The 17,733-nt window shown below is 43.0% G+C and overlaps 1 protein-coding gene across 1 annotated transcript; it reads left to right on the top strand.

Moving 5' to 3' along the window:
• Positions 1 to 6,619: 6,619 nt before the first annotated feature.
• LOC147465910 (peroxidase 29-like) lies at positions 6,620 to 8,654 on the top strand. Its single transcript, XM_086522679.1, has 3 exons — positions 6,620 to 7,071; positions 7,151 to 7,505; positions 8,051 to 8,654. Exons 1-3 carry the CDS (start codon positions 6,817 to 6,819, stop codon positions 8,449 to 8,451), a joined length of 1,011 nt encoding a protein of 336 aa, XP_086378805.1. The 5' UTR covers positions 6,620 to 6,816; the 3' UTR covers positions 8,452 to 8,654.
• Positions 8,655 to 17,733: the final 9,079 nt, after the last annotated feature.

Genomic DNA, 17,733 nt, shown 5'->3' with positions numbered 1-17,733 from the left:
TGACCATACATCGTGCCATTTCCGTCAGTGACTTGTTTTTCCTCTCAGAAACACCATTTTGCTGAGGTGTATAAGGCACTGTACATTGGTGTTTTATCCCACGACTAGCTGAAATGCATTAAATTCATGAGACATATACTCCCCCCCTCGATCGGAACAGAGGGTGCCCATATTACATTTCGAGACATTTTTAGCCATAGCCAGAAATTGTTTGAAGCACATAAAAACTTTGGACTTCGCTTTAAGTGGAAATACCCATGCATGCCTAGAGTAATCATCAATGAAAGTCACGAAGTACAGGTAATTGCCCAAGGACGGAGTTTGCATGGGCCCACAAACATCACTATGCACAAGCTGCAACCTACATGTGGCCCGCCGAACTGAACCATACTTTGGAAATTTAGAACGCTGCATCTTACCCAAAATATAGCCTTCACAAACATGTTTGGCAGTTGCTTCAAGAGGCGGCAAAGAAGCAACCATATCAGATTTCTACAACCGTAGCAAACTGGCAAAATTCAGATGACCAAAACGTACATGCCAAAGTTTTGCATCTGAAATAGCCCTTGAATATGCAACAGCATTTGCAAAATTTTGTCCACACTTGTCATACAAAGTGAGCTTATATAGCCCACGGCACAAAATCCCAGATGCAACAATTTCATCACCAAAACTGAGATCCTGAATTGTACATATGTCATCCACAAATTTGACTACAAGTCCAAGTCTAGCAAGTGCGGATACAGATAAGAGATTCTTCTTGATCCCAGGTAAATAAACTGCATCAACAAGTGTGAAAGAACTGCCATTAGGAGCAGTAAGCACAATCTTTCCAACTCCCTGAACTGGATAAGAGGCGTTGTTGGCACAAGTGACTGAATTCCCATGAGGGACAGACTCGAGAGAGGTAAACAATTCACGATGTGAGGTAATGTGCTTTGTAGCACCACTGTCGAAATACCACACATCTGAATCTGCAGCAACTGACAAGCATGCATCATGGACAGCAGGATTGTAATTGCACTCTGCGCTAAAAGCCCATTCTGCATCAACATCAACAACACAGTCTCCTTTCACAGAAGACTCAACAATGGCTGCATTTGTAGTGGAACCAGCATTTGCAGTGGAACCACCCTCTTTCTTCTTAGCCTCTTTGGCCTTCAACTTAGGACACGACTTGATCAAGTGATCATTGGCTTTACAATAATGGCAACGCATCTTCTTGTTGCCCTTATCACCAGAATTGCCAGACGAAGTACTGCCAGCAGAAGCATTAGGAACAGAATTTTTGCCACTCGCAACAGAACCATAAGAAGTGGCTGCATTACTGTTATCACCCTTTCTTTGAGAAGCAATAAAAGCCTGTTCAACTGCACGCTGCCTAATCCTGTTTTTTTGGGAAAGTGACTCTTGCAACAGCAATGTGCATAATGCATCAAACTTGACAACTTCTGGATTTCCTTGGGTCATAAGTCTCCAAGTACTAGCAAAAGTTTGGTAGGAATCTGGTAAGGCATCAAGAACAGTCTGCACAAGGGAACTGTCTGAAATGACTTCACCTTCAGAAATAAGCTGCTCATTGATATCCTTGACACTAGCAAGGAAAGTGTCCATATCATCTTCCTCATGCATAATCTTCGACTCCAGCTCTTTACGCAGCAAAGCAATTTTAGCCTCATTGCGGCTTGCATAAAGAGCTGCTAAAATATCCCAAGCCTGTTTTGCAGATTTTGCTGAACGGATGTGAGGAACAATGGTGCGCTTCACAGACAACGCAATCAATGCATGAGCCTGCGTATCCTTAACATCCCAACGAGCTTGTTCTGTCGTAGGAAAAACAACTCTAACAGCTGCAATCCTTGCAGCAAGACCTGCAACATCCTCAACATCGCCTACATCCTCAGAACTAGGACGTACATCAATGCCCTGCACAATGTTCCAGACACCCTTTGACACAAGAACATGTTGCATCATATAAGCCCACATAGGGTAGTTGTCCCCATCCAACCTGTCCTCGGCAACAAACATCTTGAACACATCTGTGTTGTTGTTGTCAACCATGGTAAATGTTGCACCTAATGTGAAAACTGCCTGAAAATAGGAGAAATGGAGCGGGAACAACCTGTGCTATATAGCACAAACCGTAGAAGACTATAAGGCACCTGTTATGAAGGAATCAGCACTGACAGAAATTCTGCACAAAATGACGAAATAGACTGTGCAGTACTGCGTTTAGTGGAAACGGAGGCCGAAATGAGCCCAAAACAAAATTCTGAGCAGACGAAGCTCTTCGAGTTTTCTCAAAATTTTTGTCAACTTGCGAACGCTCGCCAAAGCTCACTGAAATCGGAGAAAGTGAGCAGGCGTGTGCTGGAGCAGCTGGCGACTAAGCCCGGGAGGACGTGACCTGCTCTGATACCAATTGTTGGAATTAGGATTGCAAAGAAACACACACAGCTTGGAGAAGACGAAGGAAGCTCAAGGCACACAATAGAGAGTGTGTTACTTAGTGTGCAATGGAAAGATCGATAGCCCTAGAGTGATGGGCGTATATACCATGCACGGGGGAAAAAACCTCCTAAAGAGGGAAAAAATGCCCCGGCGGTCCTAGTGTGTTCACACACATCACTACCACATGTATATGGTAACAATTGATACCAAGGGTTTGTCTCAAGGTAAGAATCAGACTCATAAGGTTAGAAAGTGAAAATTGGCATTTTTCTACTTATGGAAGAAGAAAACTGTGATTTTCTCTCCAGCCCTTAGCCACACTAGGGTTGAAGAGCCCATATTTGCACGAGAGAAAGTCCCTAGAGTTAGGAACACACTCACATAGCCACATCTCGAAGTAATCTCTTGTGCATGAGATTAAGCCAAATCCCATCTAGAGAACAAGCCAAAAGGAGGTCAGGGGACTCCTGAGACCATCAAAAGGGTCAAAACTTTGAAATTATTGCAAGGATAAGTTGTTTCAACTAGGTAAAGTGTTATTTAGATAGTTGGAAGGGAAAAGAACCTCAAAAGACCTTAGGTAGGAGAAATATGCAATTTTCTCCCAAAAAGTGTTAGGATTAAAAAAATTTCACAGAATTTGGGTTTCACCTTTTGAAGTAAGACCTATAGGGCATTACTAGGTCTGAAGATCATTGAAGTATAGCGTTAAGTCTAGTAGTTGACTAGTTTATGTGTACATCAATTGCCAGCTTGTCTTAACTCCATCTGTGTTCAAGTTTCTACTGAGCTTTGTACAGGAAGGGAGATTGGTGCAAAAGAGGAATTGGAGTATAGAAGAAACCACTGAGGATCTAAATACTTCCACGTAATAGGTCATGTTTAAAATCATTACAATTGTTCATGTTCTTGAGATTGGGAGCTTGGTACTAGTCAGGTGTCAGATTATCCAGAGACCAAGTAAGTAAGGGATCCATGGAAGAGAGTGTCAACCAAGTGATCCTAAAACCATTAGCAATTGTGCAGGACGAAGTGGTATCGGACACTTCTTCTGAGGCAGCCTTCACTATGCTTATGGCAGAAAAAGCACCTGAAATAAGCTACCATAGCAAGATAAATGAGGAGTGCACCTCACGAAAGAAATAATTTTCCCTCACTAAACAATTGTACTAACATTACACTAATGGTAAGGGGGGCAGGATCTATGTAGACATCTAGCATAAGTGATATGTTCGAGAGGACTTTGGGGAATCCTGAGTTTTGAGAGCAAGTTGAGGTTGTTGACTACGAAGACCTATGGATTGACGAGAGAGGGGTTGCCTATCTGAGGATGGACAATCCTAACCTTGTTGATGCTATGGGATGACTGGAACCAAAGATAAAGTTTACGAGGGAATCGAGAGACCTCCACTAGAAAATGACCCAAGAGCTAGACTCATATCTGTGAAAGAACTGGAAAGAGTGCTTTTTGATGATCTCACGTTGGGATTGTACAAGTTTAGACGTCTTCTGTAAGATCTACCTCAACAAGTGATCCAACTTCTCATAACAATATTCATGGTCATGCGATAGGTAGTTCTATCGCACATAGTGGGAGGCCAACAACTCTATTGTCGGGTCAATCTTTGTGTACTTTGATGAGAAGGATAATCATACGTTAATATTCTTTTGTTGTCGTAGACAGCCACTCCGCCATAGGGAAACTCACTCGTGACACTTAAGTGTCTTGTGATGGTAGATGACTCGTATTAAAACTTTTTTCCCAAATACTTTTTCTTTAAGTGAGTTTCAAACTTTAATTCGGCTAATTATGATACCAAAGTGGAAAGGTGCTTGATTGTTTGCAGTGTGCATTGATGACTTCATAGCACCATGAAGGGATGGACAACATTGAGCCTTACCTTCCTTTCAAACAAGGCCACCTTGTATTTCACACTCACTCCATCAATGAAAGTTCTTTGTGTCCTTTTCTAGAAAGAGCTTATTTTTTAGAGAGAGAGAGAGAGAGAGAGAGAGAGAGAGAGAGAGAGAGACTAGAGCATGTTAGTTTGAAGGGACAATCCAAAGAGTTCTTTTATGATTTATGTCATGAAAATGACATAGAAGAGCTTGGTGGGAGATTGTAGCATTTAATTCCTCTTGCTTTCATCCATCGTGCACTATGTGACATGTGACACTATGTGGCAAGTCAGCTATTTTAAAAAGGGACATTTTAACGAGTGAAACTTCTATATTATTGTTTCTATGATAAGCAAGTTGTCCATTCCAAACGTGAGAACATCTATAAAGCCTGTGTGTGTGTTTGTGTTTTTTTTTTTTTTTTTGGTGTGTTGGGGGGGGGGGGGGGGGGGGGGGGGGGCCTTGGCCCGCACACGACATGAAAATTTTACATGTAGTGAACCCCACGACCCACAGCACTAAAGGGCACGGGCGAAAAGAGATGGGATCCGCGATGGGGTCCAAAGGGGGAATCTTGAGGCGGATGGATGGCGGAAAAAAATGGGCGTCGATCGCAGGCTCAAAGACTCGAACCCGTACGATCGTCATGAGAGCCCAATGCTTTAATCGTTACACTCGCGACGGGGAAGTTGACATATGGGCAAACCAAATAATGATAAATAAACTCGGACAGTCCCTCTTGTTTGTCCAAGTTTATCTTTTCGTGTCTTAGTTTACCTTGGCATCCTACGGTTACGCGCGTCTCGATCGTCGTGTCTTGACTTCGCTGTCGTGGATCCCACCGCTTGAGCTTCAAAAATTTCTCGTGCCCTTTTGTGCTGAGGCCCCACGACTAAAAGGCCTAGCGTAGCTTGTTTGTTAATTTTAGTATGTTTATGGATGACTAGCAAATACGTTTTTTCATGGCTTTTAATTTGAAAAACACAAAAACGTCTATGCAAATTAGTAAGAAAAACAAGGGTCAACTACCTAGTCGTGAAAAAAACAATTGTCATGTACCTGGTCATAGTGACAGTCTGGTAGAGAAAAGACGAGAACAATCTTTTTCTTGTCACATAACTACTAGGGTGGCCTGACTTCACTTGAACCCATGATCCGGCTCACGGCTCACGGCTCATGGAGGACGACTGCTCAACCAACCAAGCTAGCTCCTTCGGACAAGAAGAGAACAATCTTAAAAATCCACGATTGCTCTAAAGAGCTAAACACTTTATGTTTTAGGATTTGTTTAGGCCAAAGATAGACAAGCCAGATTCTTGGAAGTTGGAAGCCCTACTAGATCAAACCTAGCTTTATATTCTAGAGATCTCTCCCTAGGGCCTAAATATATTGGATGCAAAGTGTAGCCCCACAAGCGTAGACAGCCATTTAGTAGCATAGGCCTTTTGAAAATTGAAGACCACAAGGCCAAACCCTTACGAACGAGACCAGAAAGGGAGGAGGTCGCACCATGAGAACGACACTCCCACTTTACCATCCATGGAGCTCGTGCAACTCATGAACTGTAGCAATAAAGCAAAGGAATTTGCTACTCGCAATTGAATGCCAGCACCAACATTCTGAGCTACCCTCCAGCCAAAGAAGGACCATAAAAGAAAAAAGCAAGGACCAATAGTTCATCTTTGGGAAAATTACCAAAATACCCCTCTAATTTGTGAAAATTCCCAAAATACCCGTAGTCCTGACATTAAATTTCTGCAACGATAAAAATATTTGTAGCTTTTCATAAGAAGACCGATCGTCTATCACTACGAAAACTAGGATTTGAGTTGGTTATGTAGGCTTTGGAGATGAATCGCTTCATTATTTTTAGACATAATCGGCTTTTTCTACGAGGTAATTTGTGATAAATTACATGCTAAGCACTCAAAAAACGGATCTCAATTGTCAAAAAGGAATAAAGATCAAAAAATCTTGGACAATCATACCAAAATAGAAATAGATACAACGATATTTTGGAAATTTTGCAAATTTGAGGGGTATTTTGGGAATTTCCATGAGGTATTTTGGGAATTTTCCCTTCACTTTTTTAGGTATTTTATATTGAATTCTCTTTTTCCTGTAATCTTGATTCTTTCTGAGCTAGCTTTTCCTCTCTTAGGGGAGAGATTAATTAATTCCATGTACATTGATATGTTAATCGAAATAATTAGGCTTGTCAAGAATACTGATTGAGTTACTACGTTCATCTTAAGGAGGATGCTTTGAAGGTTGTGTGGGTTGTCATATCACATGTTCGCAGAGTGACTGTCTTGATGGCTCAGCTCAGCTCATCTCACGCTGGCTAGAATGGGAAAATGCTGTATAAAACTTGCACCATATTGTAACAGCTGCAGCTTTATCTAGCTAGCCCCTGCCAAGCATTGAAAGATTGGAGCCACAACCCGCCCCCTCCGGCCAAGCACTATGGCACCACTATGCTTGACCTCAGCCTCTTCGCAACCAAAATGGTCCATGCCATCATATCCTCTTGTGCACATCTTCCTGTTGCTTATCCTCATCAGTACTGCATGCAAAGCTCAGCTGAATTATAATTTCTATGGCTCAAGCTGCCCCAACTTGGCTGGCCTTGTCCGTGCAACCATCACGGCAAACCTTGTACGCGATCCCACCGTTCCCGCCGCCCTTCTCCGTCTCTTTTTCCACGACTGCCAAGTCCAGGTGCAAATGTGGCTTAATTGAATCTACTCAGGCAATGCGCCTTCTTCTCTTTTAAAATTTGCCTTCTTTTGCATTCTAGGGCTGTGATGGATCCATCCTGCTTGACTCGCAAGGGGGCATCGACTCGGAAAGAGCGGCAGCAGCAAATTTGGGCATTCGCAGACTAGAATTCATCGATGCCATTAAAGCTTCAGTAGAAAGAATGTGTCCAAACACGGTTTCTTGTGCTGATTTGGTGGTGTTAGCTGCCAGGGAAGCAGTGCGGATCACCGGAGGGCCTTTCATTGAGGTGCCGTTGGGGAGAAGGGATGGAGTCACTGCAAGCAGTGCACGAGCAGAGGCGGAGCTCCCCTCCGCTGAGACTGGCTTTGCTGGCTTTCTGCAAGTGTTCCAGAGCAAGGGCATGACACTGGAGGAGAGTGTGGCAATTCTAGGTGAGCTGAAAATATGCATTACATGTTGTTTGTATGTGGAGATGAAGTTTCATACGCTTCCCAAATCTGATTAAATCAAAACACAGAGGACATATAAATTGCTCAAAAGACATGCAGACAAAAATGATGCATCTAATAATTAGATTCATAAATCATGATTTACAAAATCGTCGTTTGATTTACAAAATGTGATTTAATACATTAACATAGGATTGCTGCTCAAAAATCATGCCCAATTAGCACATGTAGGAAAACGAAGTCTTTTTCAGTGTTTTTCATACAACGCATAACATCATGAGCTTCTGCTCGACCACCGGCCCCCCCACTGGGCCTGCGGTCCCCTGCCCCCAATCGTACCTAGCTAGGTATGCGCTGCCCAATCGTACCTAGCTAGGTACGCGCTGCCTCCCTCACAGAAGCTCATGATGTTGAGGTAAGTCACGATGTAAGAATTGTTGTGAGAATTTGTCCAAAACTTCTTGTGATATGATGATGATGATGAGTTGTGCTTCTGTGCAACTTACGCACCGGGGCAATCGCTACAGGGGCGCATACGCTCGGAGTGGGGCATTGTGCGAGCGTGGTAAACAGGCTTTACCCACAAAGAGATCGGAGCATAGGACCACTTTTCTACAGTGTCCTCAGGCTGAGGTGTCCAGCACGAGGAGCAGTGCAGGCGGGCGGCGGCGCAGTGCTGCCCAATGACATCACAGCCCTAGCATTCGACACACAGTACTTCAGCAACGCGGTGGCGGGGCGAGGCCTTTTCCGAGTGGATGCCGAGGTAGCGCGCAACCCGCTAACAGCACCCATCGTTCGCTTCTTCAACAACAACCCTGCCGCCTTCTTCCAAGCCTTCTCCTCCGCCTTCGTCAAGCTCTCCCTCTCCAACGTCCTCACTGCTTCGCAAGGCGAGATCCGTCGCAATTGCAGACTTGTTAATTGAATGCCCTCTCATTACTTTACCTATAATACATAATACAGCACAAAATTGCAAATTTCCCCTCTCCATCACCACGCAAACCTATTTATTGGCTTCGAACTTCTTATGATGATAACAAATTATAGTGCGCATGTAGTGTGTGCACGTGTGCTTCCGTGTGTGTGACAGAACATTGAACAGGAAATTTTGAAGTTTTGATTGCCGAAGCCTAAGGTAGATTCAACATCGGCCTCGCCTGCAAAACTCGTCGTAAAGATGTTCAAGGTCTCTTGGAGTTCATCTTGCTACATTAAAGTTTCTCCCTCTCTCTCAAGTGTGGTAGATTGGTTATGCCCTTTCCCTCTTGAACAAAAGGTCTTGAGTTCAACTCTCCTCGTCGAAGAGATCTTTAAGGTCTCTTGGGATAGTTTCCTACAACGTTAAAACTCTCTTCTTCTCGTGTGTGTGTGTGTGTGTGTGTGTGTGTGTGTGTGTACGCGCGCGCTAATGAAAAGAGAAAAATGGTATAACCTTTCTATCACCCAAGTGTGGTAGATTGGATATGCCATTTTCCTCTTCAATAACAAGTCTTCAGTTCAACTCTCCTCGTCGAATAGATCTTTAAGGTCCATTGGGATAGTTTCCTACGACGTTAAAACTCTCTTCTTCTTCTTCTTCTTCTTCTTCTCTCTCTCTCTCTCTCTCTCTCTCTCTCTCTCTCTAAACATTGATTCATTCAGCCTATCTCATCCTCCATTATGACCAATGTGTATGAGGGGAGTAAAGTTATATGTAGGGGTGAAAGAGGAAGGAGGAGGAGGCCAGAAAAGAGAGAGTGAGTTATGACAACAAGGGTCGTCACTACCGCACCGACGGCGGCACTGCCTGCTTGGAGAGAGAGAGAGAGAGAGAGAGAGAGAGAGAGAGAATGTGAACTGAGTAAATCTTCTACAGGTTCTCCTCGTTCTTGCTTTATTCACACAAATGTTATTTTTAATACAAGCATCACCAACGGAAACACTAAAAAGTAGCATCTTAAAATAAATTCTAAAAGCCTCAAAAATGTGTGCAACATTTGATAGGAATCATGCCTATATCACTTCGTGCAAGCAGGCAATGCCAATAACTCCTGTATTATGATGGTGTCTAAGTGACTTTATGACATAAAAGTCTTTTTGGCCAAAGGTGGTGGGTGAACATGAATCACTTCTCTCTCAAGTGTCTTCTTTTCATTGTGCCATAGAATCTAATATCTAGTTTTACCAAATGATTTTCTCATATTAAACTGATCATTTAATATGAGAAAATAAAAGGGGAACAAGAGTTAGGATATAGATACGTGCTTCTAGACCTATCTCAGTAGGGGACCAAAAGGAGAGTTATGTCCCACTTACAAGAGAGGGGATCTAACCTAGACACCATCAGAATGGGCGTCTAGTGTTCAGGTGGACGTAGTGGAAAATCGATCAATGTGGGCGGCCATTATTATAAAATGGAGGCCAAGGCCTCATTCGAATTTATTGACCCCCACTGGCAGAGTGCTAGTGGTTAGCCTGTGAGGCCAGGAGCACGCAAGGTCCCCTCGAGGAGGTGAGGCCGGGTGGTATGGGACTCTCGGTCTTACATGTGCATTCCTATGTCCTTAGATGTTGGCCCCACCACGGGGAAGGTACCGGATGGTGGCTATGATCGGCGGGCGGTTCGTCCAATGCGTGTCTGGAGGCAGTCCATGTAGCCAAGAGATCCACTCTGCGTGTTCGTTTCATGGTATCATAGTTGGCCAAGCCACACACACACTCCTCCATTGTGTGTTGTGCACACAATTCATCTCCTTCTCCAAGCTTGAGAAATGGAGAGCCTACACTAACACCCCTTGGATATGGAATGCAAATCCAACCAAGAGTTATGCTCAAAGCAATGCTTATCACTATGCTAAGCTACGTTCAAAGAGTGATTATATATGAGGAGACTACTTCTTTCTCGTAGAGACACATCTTCTTCTCTTCATCTTCCTCACTCCCTGTTACCATATACATGTGGTAGTGATGTGTGTGAACACACTAGGACCATCGGGCATTTTTTCCCTCTTTAGGAGGTTTTTCCCCCCGGGCATTGTATATAATCCCATCACTCTAGGGCTATCTATCTTTCCATTGCACACTAATTATATACTCTCAGTTGTGTGCCTTGAGCTTCCTTCACCTTCTCCAAGCTGTGTGTGTTTCTCGGCAACCCTAATTCCAACAATTGGTATCAGAGCAGGTTGTGTCCTTCCGGGCTTAGTCACCAGTAGCTCTAGCACATGCCTGCTCACTTTGTTTGATTTCAGTGAGCTTTGGTGAGCATTTGCAGGTCGAATTTTTTTTTTGGGCAAGCTCATAGAGCTCAGTCTACTCAGATTTTTGATTTGGGCTCATTTTGGCCTCCGTTTTCACTACAACCAAGTCCATAGAGGCAATTTTGTCATTTAGTGCAGAATTTTTGTCAGTGATGTTTTCTATATAACAGGTCCCATACAGTCTACTGTGGGTTGTGCTATATAGCACGTGCTAGTATCACTCAGTTTCTCCTCATTTCGGGCAATTTTCACATCAAGCGTAGGCATTTACCATGGATGACAGCAACATAGACGTGTTCAAGATGTTTGCTATTGAGGACAGATTGGATGGAAACAATTACTCTATGTGGGCTTACATGATGCAACATGTTCTTGTGTCAAAGGGCGTTTGGAATATTGTGAAAGGCATTGATGTACGTCCTAGTTCTAAGGATATAGGCGATGTTGAGGATGTTGCAGGTCTTGCTGTAAGGATTACTACTATTAGAGTTGTTTTGCAAAACAAGCTCATTGGTATGTAAGGAATGCACAGGCTCATGCATTGATTGCGTTGTCTATGAAGTGCACTATTAATCCTCACATTCACTCAACGAAATCTACAAAACAGGCTTGGGATATTCTAGTAGGTCTTTATGCAAGTCGCAATGAGGCTAAAATTGCTTTGCTACGTAAAGAGCTGGAATCAAAGATTATGCATGAGGAAGATGATATGGACACTTTTCTTGCTGGTGTCAAGGATATCAATGAGCAACTTATTTCTGCAGGTGAAGTCATTTCAGACAGTTCCCTTGTGCAGACTATCTTGATGCCTTACTAGATTTTTACCAAACTTTTGCTAGTACTGGGAGATTTATGACCCAAGGAGATCCTGAAGTTGTCAAGATTGATGCATTATGCACATTGCTATTGCAAGATCCACTTTCCAGAAAAAACAGGACTAGGCAGCGTGCAGTTGAACAGGCTTTTATTGCTTCTCAAAGAAAGGGTGGTAACAGCAATGTAGCCACTTTTTATGGTTCTGCTGCGAATGGCAAAACTTATGTTCCTAATTCTTTTGTTGGCAGCAATTCGTCTAAAAATTTTGGTGATAAGGGCAAAAAGAATATGCATTGCCATCATTGTAAAGCGAATGATCACTTGATCAAGCAATGTCCTAAGTTGAAGGACAAAGAGGCTAAGAAGAAAGAGTGGTTCCAATGCAAATGTTGATTCTACTACAGATACATCCATTATTGAGTCTTCTGTGAAAGGAAACTGTGATGCTGATGTTGATGCAGAATGGACTTTTAGTACAAAGTGCACTTACAATCTTGCTATCCGTGATGCATGCATGTCAGTTGCTGCAGATTCACATGGTATTTCGACAATGGTGCTACAAAGCACATTGTTGGAATTAGGGTTGCAGAGAAACACACACAGCTTGGAGAAGACGAAGGAAGCTCAAGGCACACAATAGAGAGTGTGTTACTTAGTATGCAATGGAAAGATAGATAGCCCTAGAGTGATGGGCGTATATATAATGCTCGGGGGAAAAAACCTCCTAAAGAGGGAAAAAATGCCCCGGCGGTCCTAGTGTGTTCACACACATCACTACCACATGTATATGGTAACAAATCCCCCCTGGAGTGATGCGGTGAACGAGAGTTGGCACATGAGTAAAGGGAAGTGCCATGCCCTGAGGACATGATCAGTCCACAAAGGGTAGTAAGCCCAATGCTTTGGGGAATGCTTCAAGCTTCTCACAAGACAATGCCTTTGTGAAAATATCTGCAACGTTGTCCTGTGTTGGCACATAAGCCAAGCTGATCTCTCGTGCTGAGAGCCTCTCCCTGACATAGTGGAAATGCACCTCAATGTGCCTTGTGCGAGCATGAAAAACTGGGTTCCTCGCAACTGCCAATGCGCTCTGACTGTCAGTGTAGATAGTGTTGGCAGTGTCCTGTCCAACACCCAAATCAGCCATAAGGCGTCTAAGCCATACACACTCAATCGTAGCTGTGAAGACTGCCCTGTACTCAACCTCACAACTCGAAGTGCCCACACTAGGTTGCTTCTTGCTCAACCATGATATACATGAACTACCAAGCATGAAACAAAAACCACTTGTGGACACTCTCATGTCAAAACAACTAGCCTAATTTTGAGTCCAGCATGTAAGTCTAGCGGCAATGATCCCCCCTTGGGATAAAACAAGCCAAGATGTAAAGTGCCACTAAGGTAGCGGAAAATTCTCTTGACAGCCTGCCAATGCTTAGACCCCGGGCTATGCATAAATCTGCTGACCTATGAGACTGCAAACTGAATTTTTGGCCTCGTGTTGCATACATAAATGAGGCAGCCAACAGCAGTTTGGTAAAGAGTGACATCAGCAGGATCGCTAGCATCATGTACACTCAACTTCAAACCTGTTTCCATGGGAGTGGCAATAGGTTTGCAATCCTCAAGTCCAAACTTACATAGCAATGTCTCTATGTAACTTTTTTGACACAAGGCAATACCACCATCACACTGCTTAAACTGTATACCCAAGTAATGATGCAACAGCCCCAAATCTTTCATCTTGAAAGTAGCATTCAAATCAGCCTTAAATTCAACAATATGGCTCTCATTTGGTCCAATGATCAGCAAATCATCGACATAAAGAACCACAATGAGAAGTACATCACCCTCATGCTTTACATACAATGAGAAGTACATCACCCTCATGCTTTACATACAATGTGCTTTCTGTTGGACTGTTAAGAAAGCCTTGTTAAACCAAATGAGTGTCACCTTTCTCATACCGAGCACGAGGAGATTGCTTCAACCCATACAAAGACTTCTTACATCTACACACTTTGTCCTCTTGTCCTTTTATGACAAAACCGCGAGGCTGCGTTACATAAACTTTCTCAAATATGTCACCATTCAAGAAAGCAGTAACAATGTTTGATTGATGTACATCCCAACCAAAATAAGCTCCCAATGCACATAGAAAAGGCACAGTAGTCATACGACAAGTGGGAGCAAAGGTCTCTTCATAATCTATGCCTTTTTGCTGTGCATAACCCTTTGCAACAAGTCGAGCCTTATGGCGACCGATCTCACCATCCGGCTTGCGTTTCAACTTGTAAACCCACTTCGTACCAATGGGCTTTTTGCCAGGAGGCAAATCACATAAAGTCCATGTGTCATTTTCTATAAGTGCATCATATTATGATTGCATGGCAGCCATCCAATTTTTTGAATTCTATGCTTTATCAAAAGACAGAGGCTCCTCAACATCATGTAAGCTAGACACAACCAAAGCATAACAATCTGATGTATGAGATGCATGGGGAGAGCCTGAACGAGTACGACTAGACAAAGGTGCATCCAATTTACTCTCACGCAAAGTGTGCACCGGCCATTTTGGCATACCTCTAGCCTGTTCATTTTCAGCCCTTTCCTCATCAAGGACATCATGTACATCTGCATCAGTAATAGGCTGATCTGTAACATTTTTAGAAACCCCTAGAGGCTGTACATTTGCCTCATTGGAAACTACATTCGTATTTCCACCACTGAAAAGAGGCAACAAAGTGTCATAAATGTCCTGTGAGCTTACATTAATGTCTCTAGTACATGACAGCAAGGATTGAACAGAATCCTCCACAAACACTACATCTTGTGAAACCAGAATACGATTTGTTTGTGGATGATATAACTTGTAACCTTTGCTTTCAACATTATAACCAACAAAAATACATTTGATAGCCTTATCATCCAATTTTTTGCATTGTGTTTGTGGCACCAAAGCATATGCCAAATAGCCGAAAACACGCATGTGCTCAATAGAAGGCTTTCTATCATGCCATGCTTCATATGGAGTAATAGACTGCAAAGGTTTCGTAGGACACCTGTTAAGTACATAAGTGGCACACATGATGGCATCAAGCCAGAAAGATTGTGGCAAAGCTTGATTTTTCACCATACATCCTGCCATTTCCGTTAGTGACCTGTTTTTCCTCTCAGCAACACCATTTTGCTGAAGTGTATAAGGCACTATACATTGGTGTTTTATCCCACGACTAGCCAAAAATGCATTAAATTCATGAGACATATACTCCCCCCCTCGATCGGAACGGAGGGTGCCCATAGTTCATTCTGAGACATTTTATGCCATAGCCATAAATTGTTTGAAGCACATAAAAAACTTCGGACTTCACTTTAAACAAAAATACCCATGAAGTAAAGGTAATTGCACAAGGAGAGAGTTTGCATGGGACCACAAACATCACTATGCACAAGCTGCAACCTGCATGTGGCACAAACTGAACCATCCTTTGGAAACTTAGAACGCTGCATCTTACCCAAAATACAGCCTTCACAAACATGTTTGACAGGTGCTTCAAAAAGCGGCAAAGAAGCAACCATATCAGATTTCTGCAAACGCAGCAAACTGGCAAAATTCAGATGACCAAAACGTGCATGCCAAAGTTTTGCATCTGAAATAGCCCTTGAATCTGCAACAGCATTTGCAAAATTTTGTCCACACTTGTCATACAAAGTGAGCTTATACATCCCACGGCACAAAAGCCCAAATGCAACAATTTCATCACCAAAACTGAGATCATGAACTGTACATCTGTCATCCACAAATTTGACTACAAGTCCAAGTCTAGCAAGTGCGGATACAGACAAGAGATTCTTCTTGATCCCAGGTACATAAAGTGCATCAACAAGTGTGAAGGAACTGCCATTGGCAGCAGTGAGCACAATCTTTCCAACTCCCTGAACTGGATAAGAGGCGTTGTTGGCACAAGTGACTGAATTCCCATGAGGGACAGACTCGAGAGAGATAAACAATTCACGATGTGAGGTAATGTGCTTTGTAGCACCACTGTCGAAATACCACACATGTGAATCTGTAGCAACTGACAAGCATGCATCATGGACAGCAGGATTGTAAGTGCACTCTGCGCTAAAAGCCCATTCTGCATCAACATCAGCAACACAGTCTCCTTTCACAGAAGACTCAACAATGGTTGCATTTGTAGTGGAACCAGCATTTGCAGTGGAACCACCCTCTTTCTTCTTAGCCTCTTTGGCCTTCAACTTAGGACATGACTTTATCAAGTGATCATTAGCTTTACAATAATGGCAATGCATCTTCTTTTTGCCCTTATCACCATAATTTCCAGAGGAATTGTTGCCAGCAGAAGCATTAGGAACAAAATTTTTTCCACTCGTAGCAGAACCATAAGAAGTGGTTGCATTGCTGTTACCACCCTTTCTTTGAGAAGCAATAAAATCTTGTTCAACTGCACGTTTCCTAGTTCTGTTTTTTTGGGAAAGTGACTCTTGCAACAACAATGTGCATAATGCATCAAAATTGACAACTTCTGGATTTCCTTGGGTCATAATCTCCAGGTACTAGCAAAAGTCTGGTAGGAATCTGGTAAGGCATCAAGAACAGTCTACACAAGGGAACTATCTGAAATGACTGCACCTGCAGAAATAAGTTGCTCATTGATATCCTTGACACTAGCAAGGAAAGTGTCCATATCATCTTCCTCATGCATAATCTTTGACTCTAGCTCTTTACGCAGCAAAGAAATTTTAGCCTCATTGCGACTTGCATAAAGACCAACCAATATATCCCAAGCCTGTTTTCCATATTTTGGTGAACGGATGTGAGGAACAATGGTGCGCTTCACAAACAACGCAATTAATGCATGAGCCTGTGCATCCTTTACATCCCAATGAGCTTGTTCTACCGTAGGCATAACAACTCTAATAGCAACAAGACCTGCAACATCCTCAACATCGCCTACATCCTCAGAACCGAGACGTACATGAATGCCCTTCACAATGTTCTAGACGCCCTTTGACACAAGAACATGTTGCATCATATAAGCCCACATAGGGTAGTTGTCCCCATCCAACCTATCCTCAGCAACAAACATCTTGAACACATCTGTGTTGTTGTGAGCCATGGTAAATGTTGCACCTGATGTGAAAACTGCCAAAATTAGGAGAAATAGAGCGGGAACAATACGTGCTATGTAGCACAAACCATAGAAGACTATGAGGCACCTGTTATGCAGAAAACGGCACTGATAGAAATTTCGCACAAAATGACGAAATAGCCCTGTGCAGTACTGCCTGTAGTGGAAACGGAGGCCGAAATGAGCCCAAATAAAAAATCTGTGCAGATTGAGCTCTACAAGCTCACCCAAAATTTTTGTCAACCTGCGGAAGCTTGCCAAAGCTCATTGAAATCGGAGAAAGTGAGTATGTGTGTGCTGGAGTAGCTGGCGACTAAGCCCGAGAGGATGCAACCTGCTCTGATACCAATTGTTGGAATTAGGGCTGCAGAGAAACGCACACAGCTTGGAGAAGACGAAGGAAGCTCAAGGCACACAATAGAGCGTGTGTTACTTAGTATGCAATGGAAAGATAGATAGCCCTAGAGTGATGTGCGTATATATAATGCTCGGGGGAAAAAACCTCCTAAAGAGGGGAAAAATGCCCTGGCGGTCCTAGTGTGTTCACACACATCACTAACACATGTATATGGTAACACACATTACCTCACATCGTGAATTTTTCACCTCTCTTGAGTCTGTCCCTCATGGGAATTGAGTCACTTGTGCCAACAATCACTATGAAAATCTCCAAGGGCGGGGTTTTTTTGTGTGTTTAAAGTATTACCACGACTTTCTTTGCTGTTATTACCGCAGTTATTATCGCGCTTATTACCGCTGTTATATCCAACAACCAAATTTAGTTCCTAAACTTTCAAATTCTGGCTTAACTCCTCCCCCCCATTCAAATTTTGGTGTTTCCCTCCTCTCAATAAAACTTAAAGAATATTGTATATAATTTTCAAATTTAAAAAAGAAGAGAGAGAGAGAGAGAGAGAGAGAGAGAGAGAGAGAGAGAGAGAGAGAGAGAGAGAGAGGGAGAGGGGGGGGGGGGGGGGAGGAGGCGGGGGATATAAGATT

The sequence above is a fragment of the Adiantum capillus-veneris genome, chromosome 1 (assembly GCF_014529385.1).
Source record: "Adiantum capillus-veneris isolate H3 chromosome 1, ASM1452938v2, whole genome shotgun sequence".
In the NCBI taxonomy this organism is placed as follows: domain Eukaryota; kingdom Viridiplantae; phylum Streptophyta; class Polypodiopsida; order Polypodiales; family Pteridaceae; genus Adiantum; species Adiantum capillus-veneris.
The sequence above is the reverse complement of the archived record's forward strand: the minus strand, read 5'-3'. Positions and strand labels throughout refer to the sequence as shown.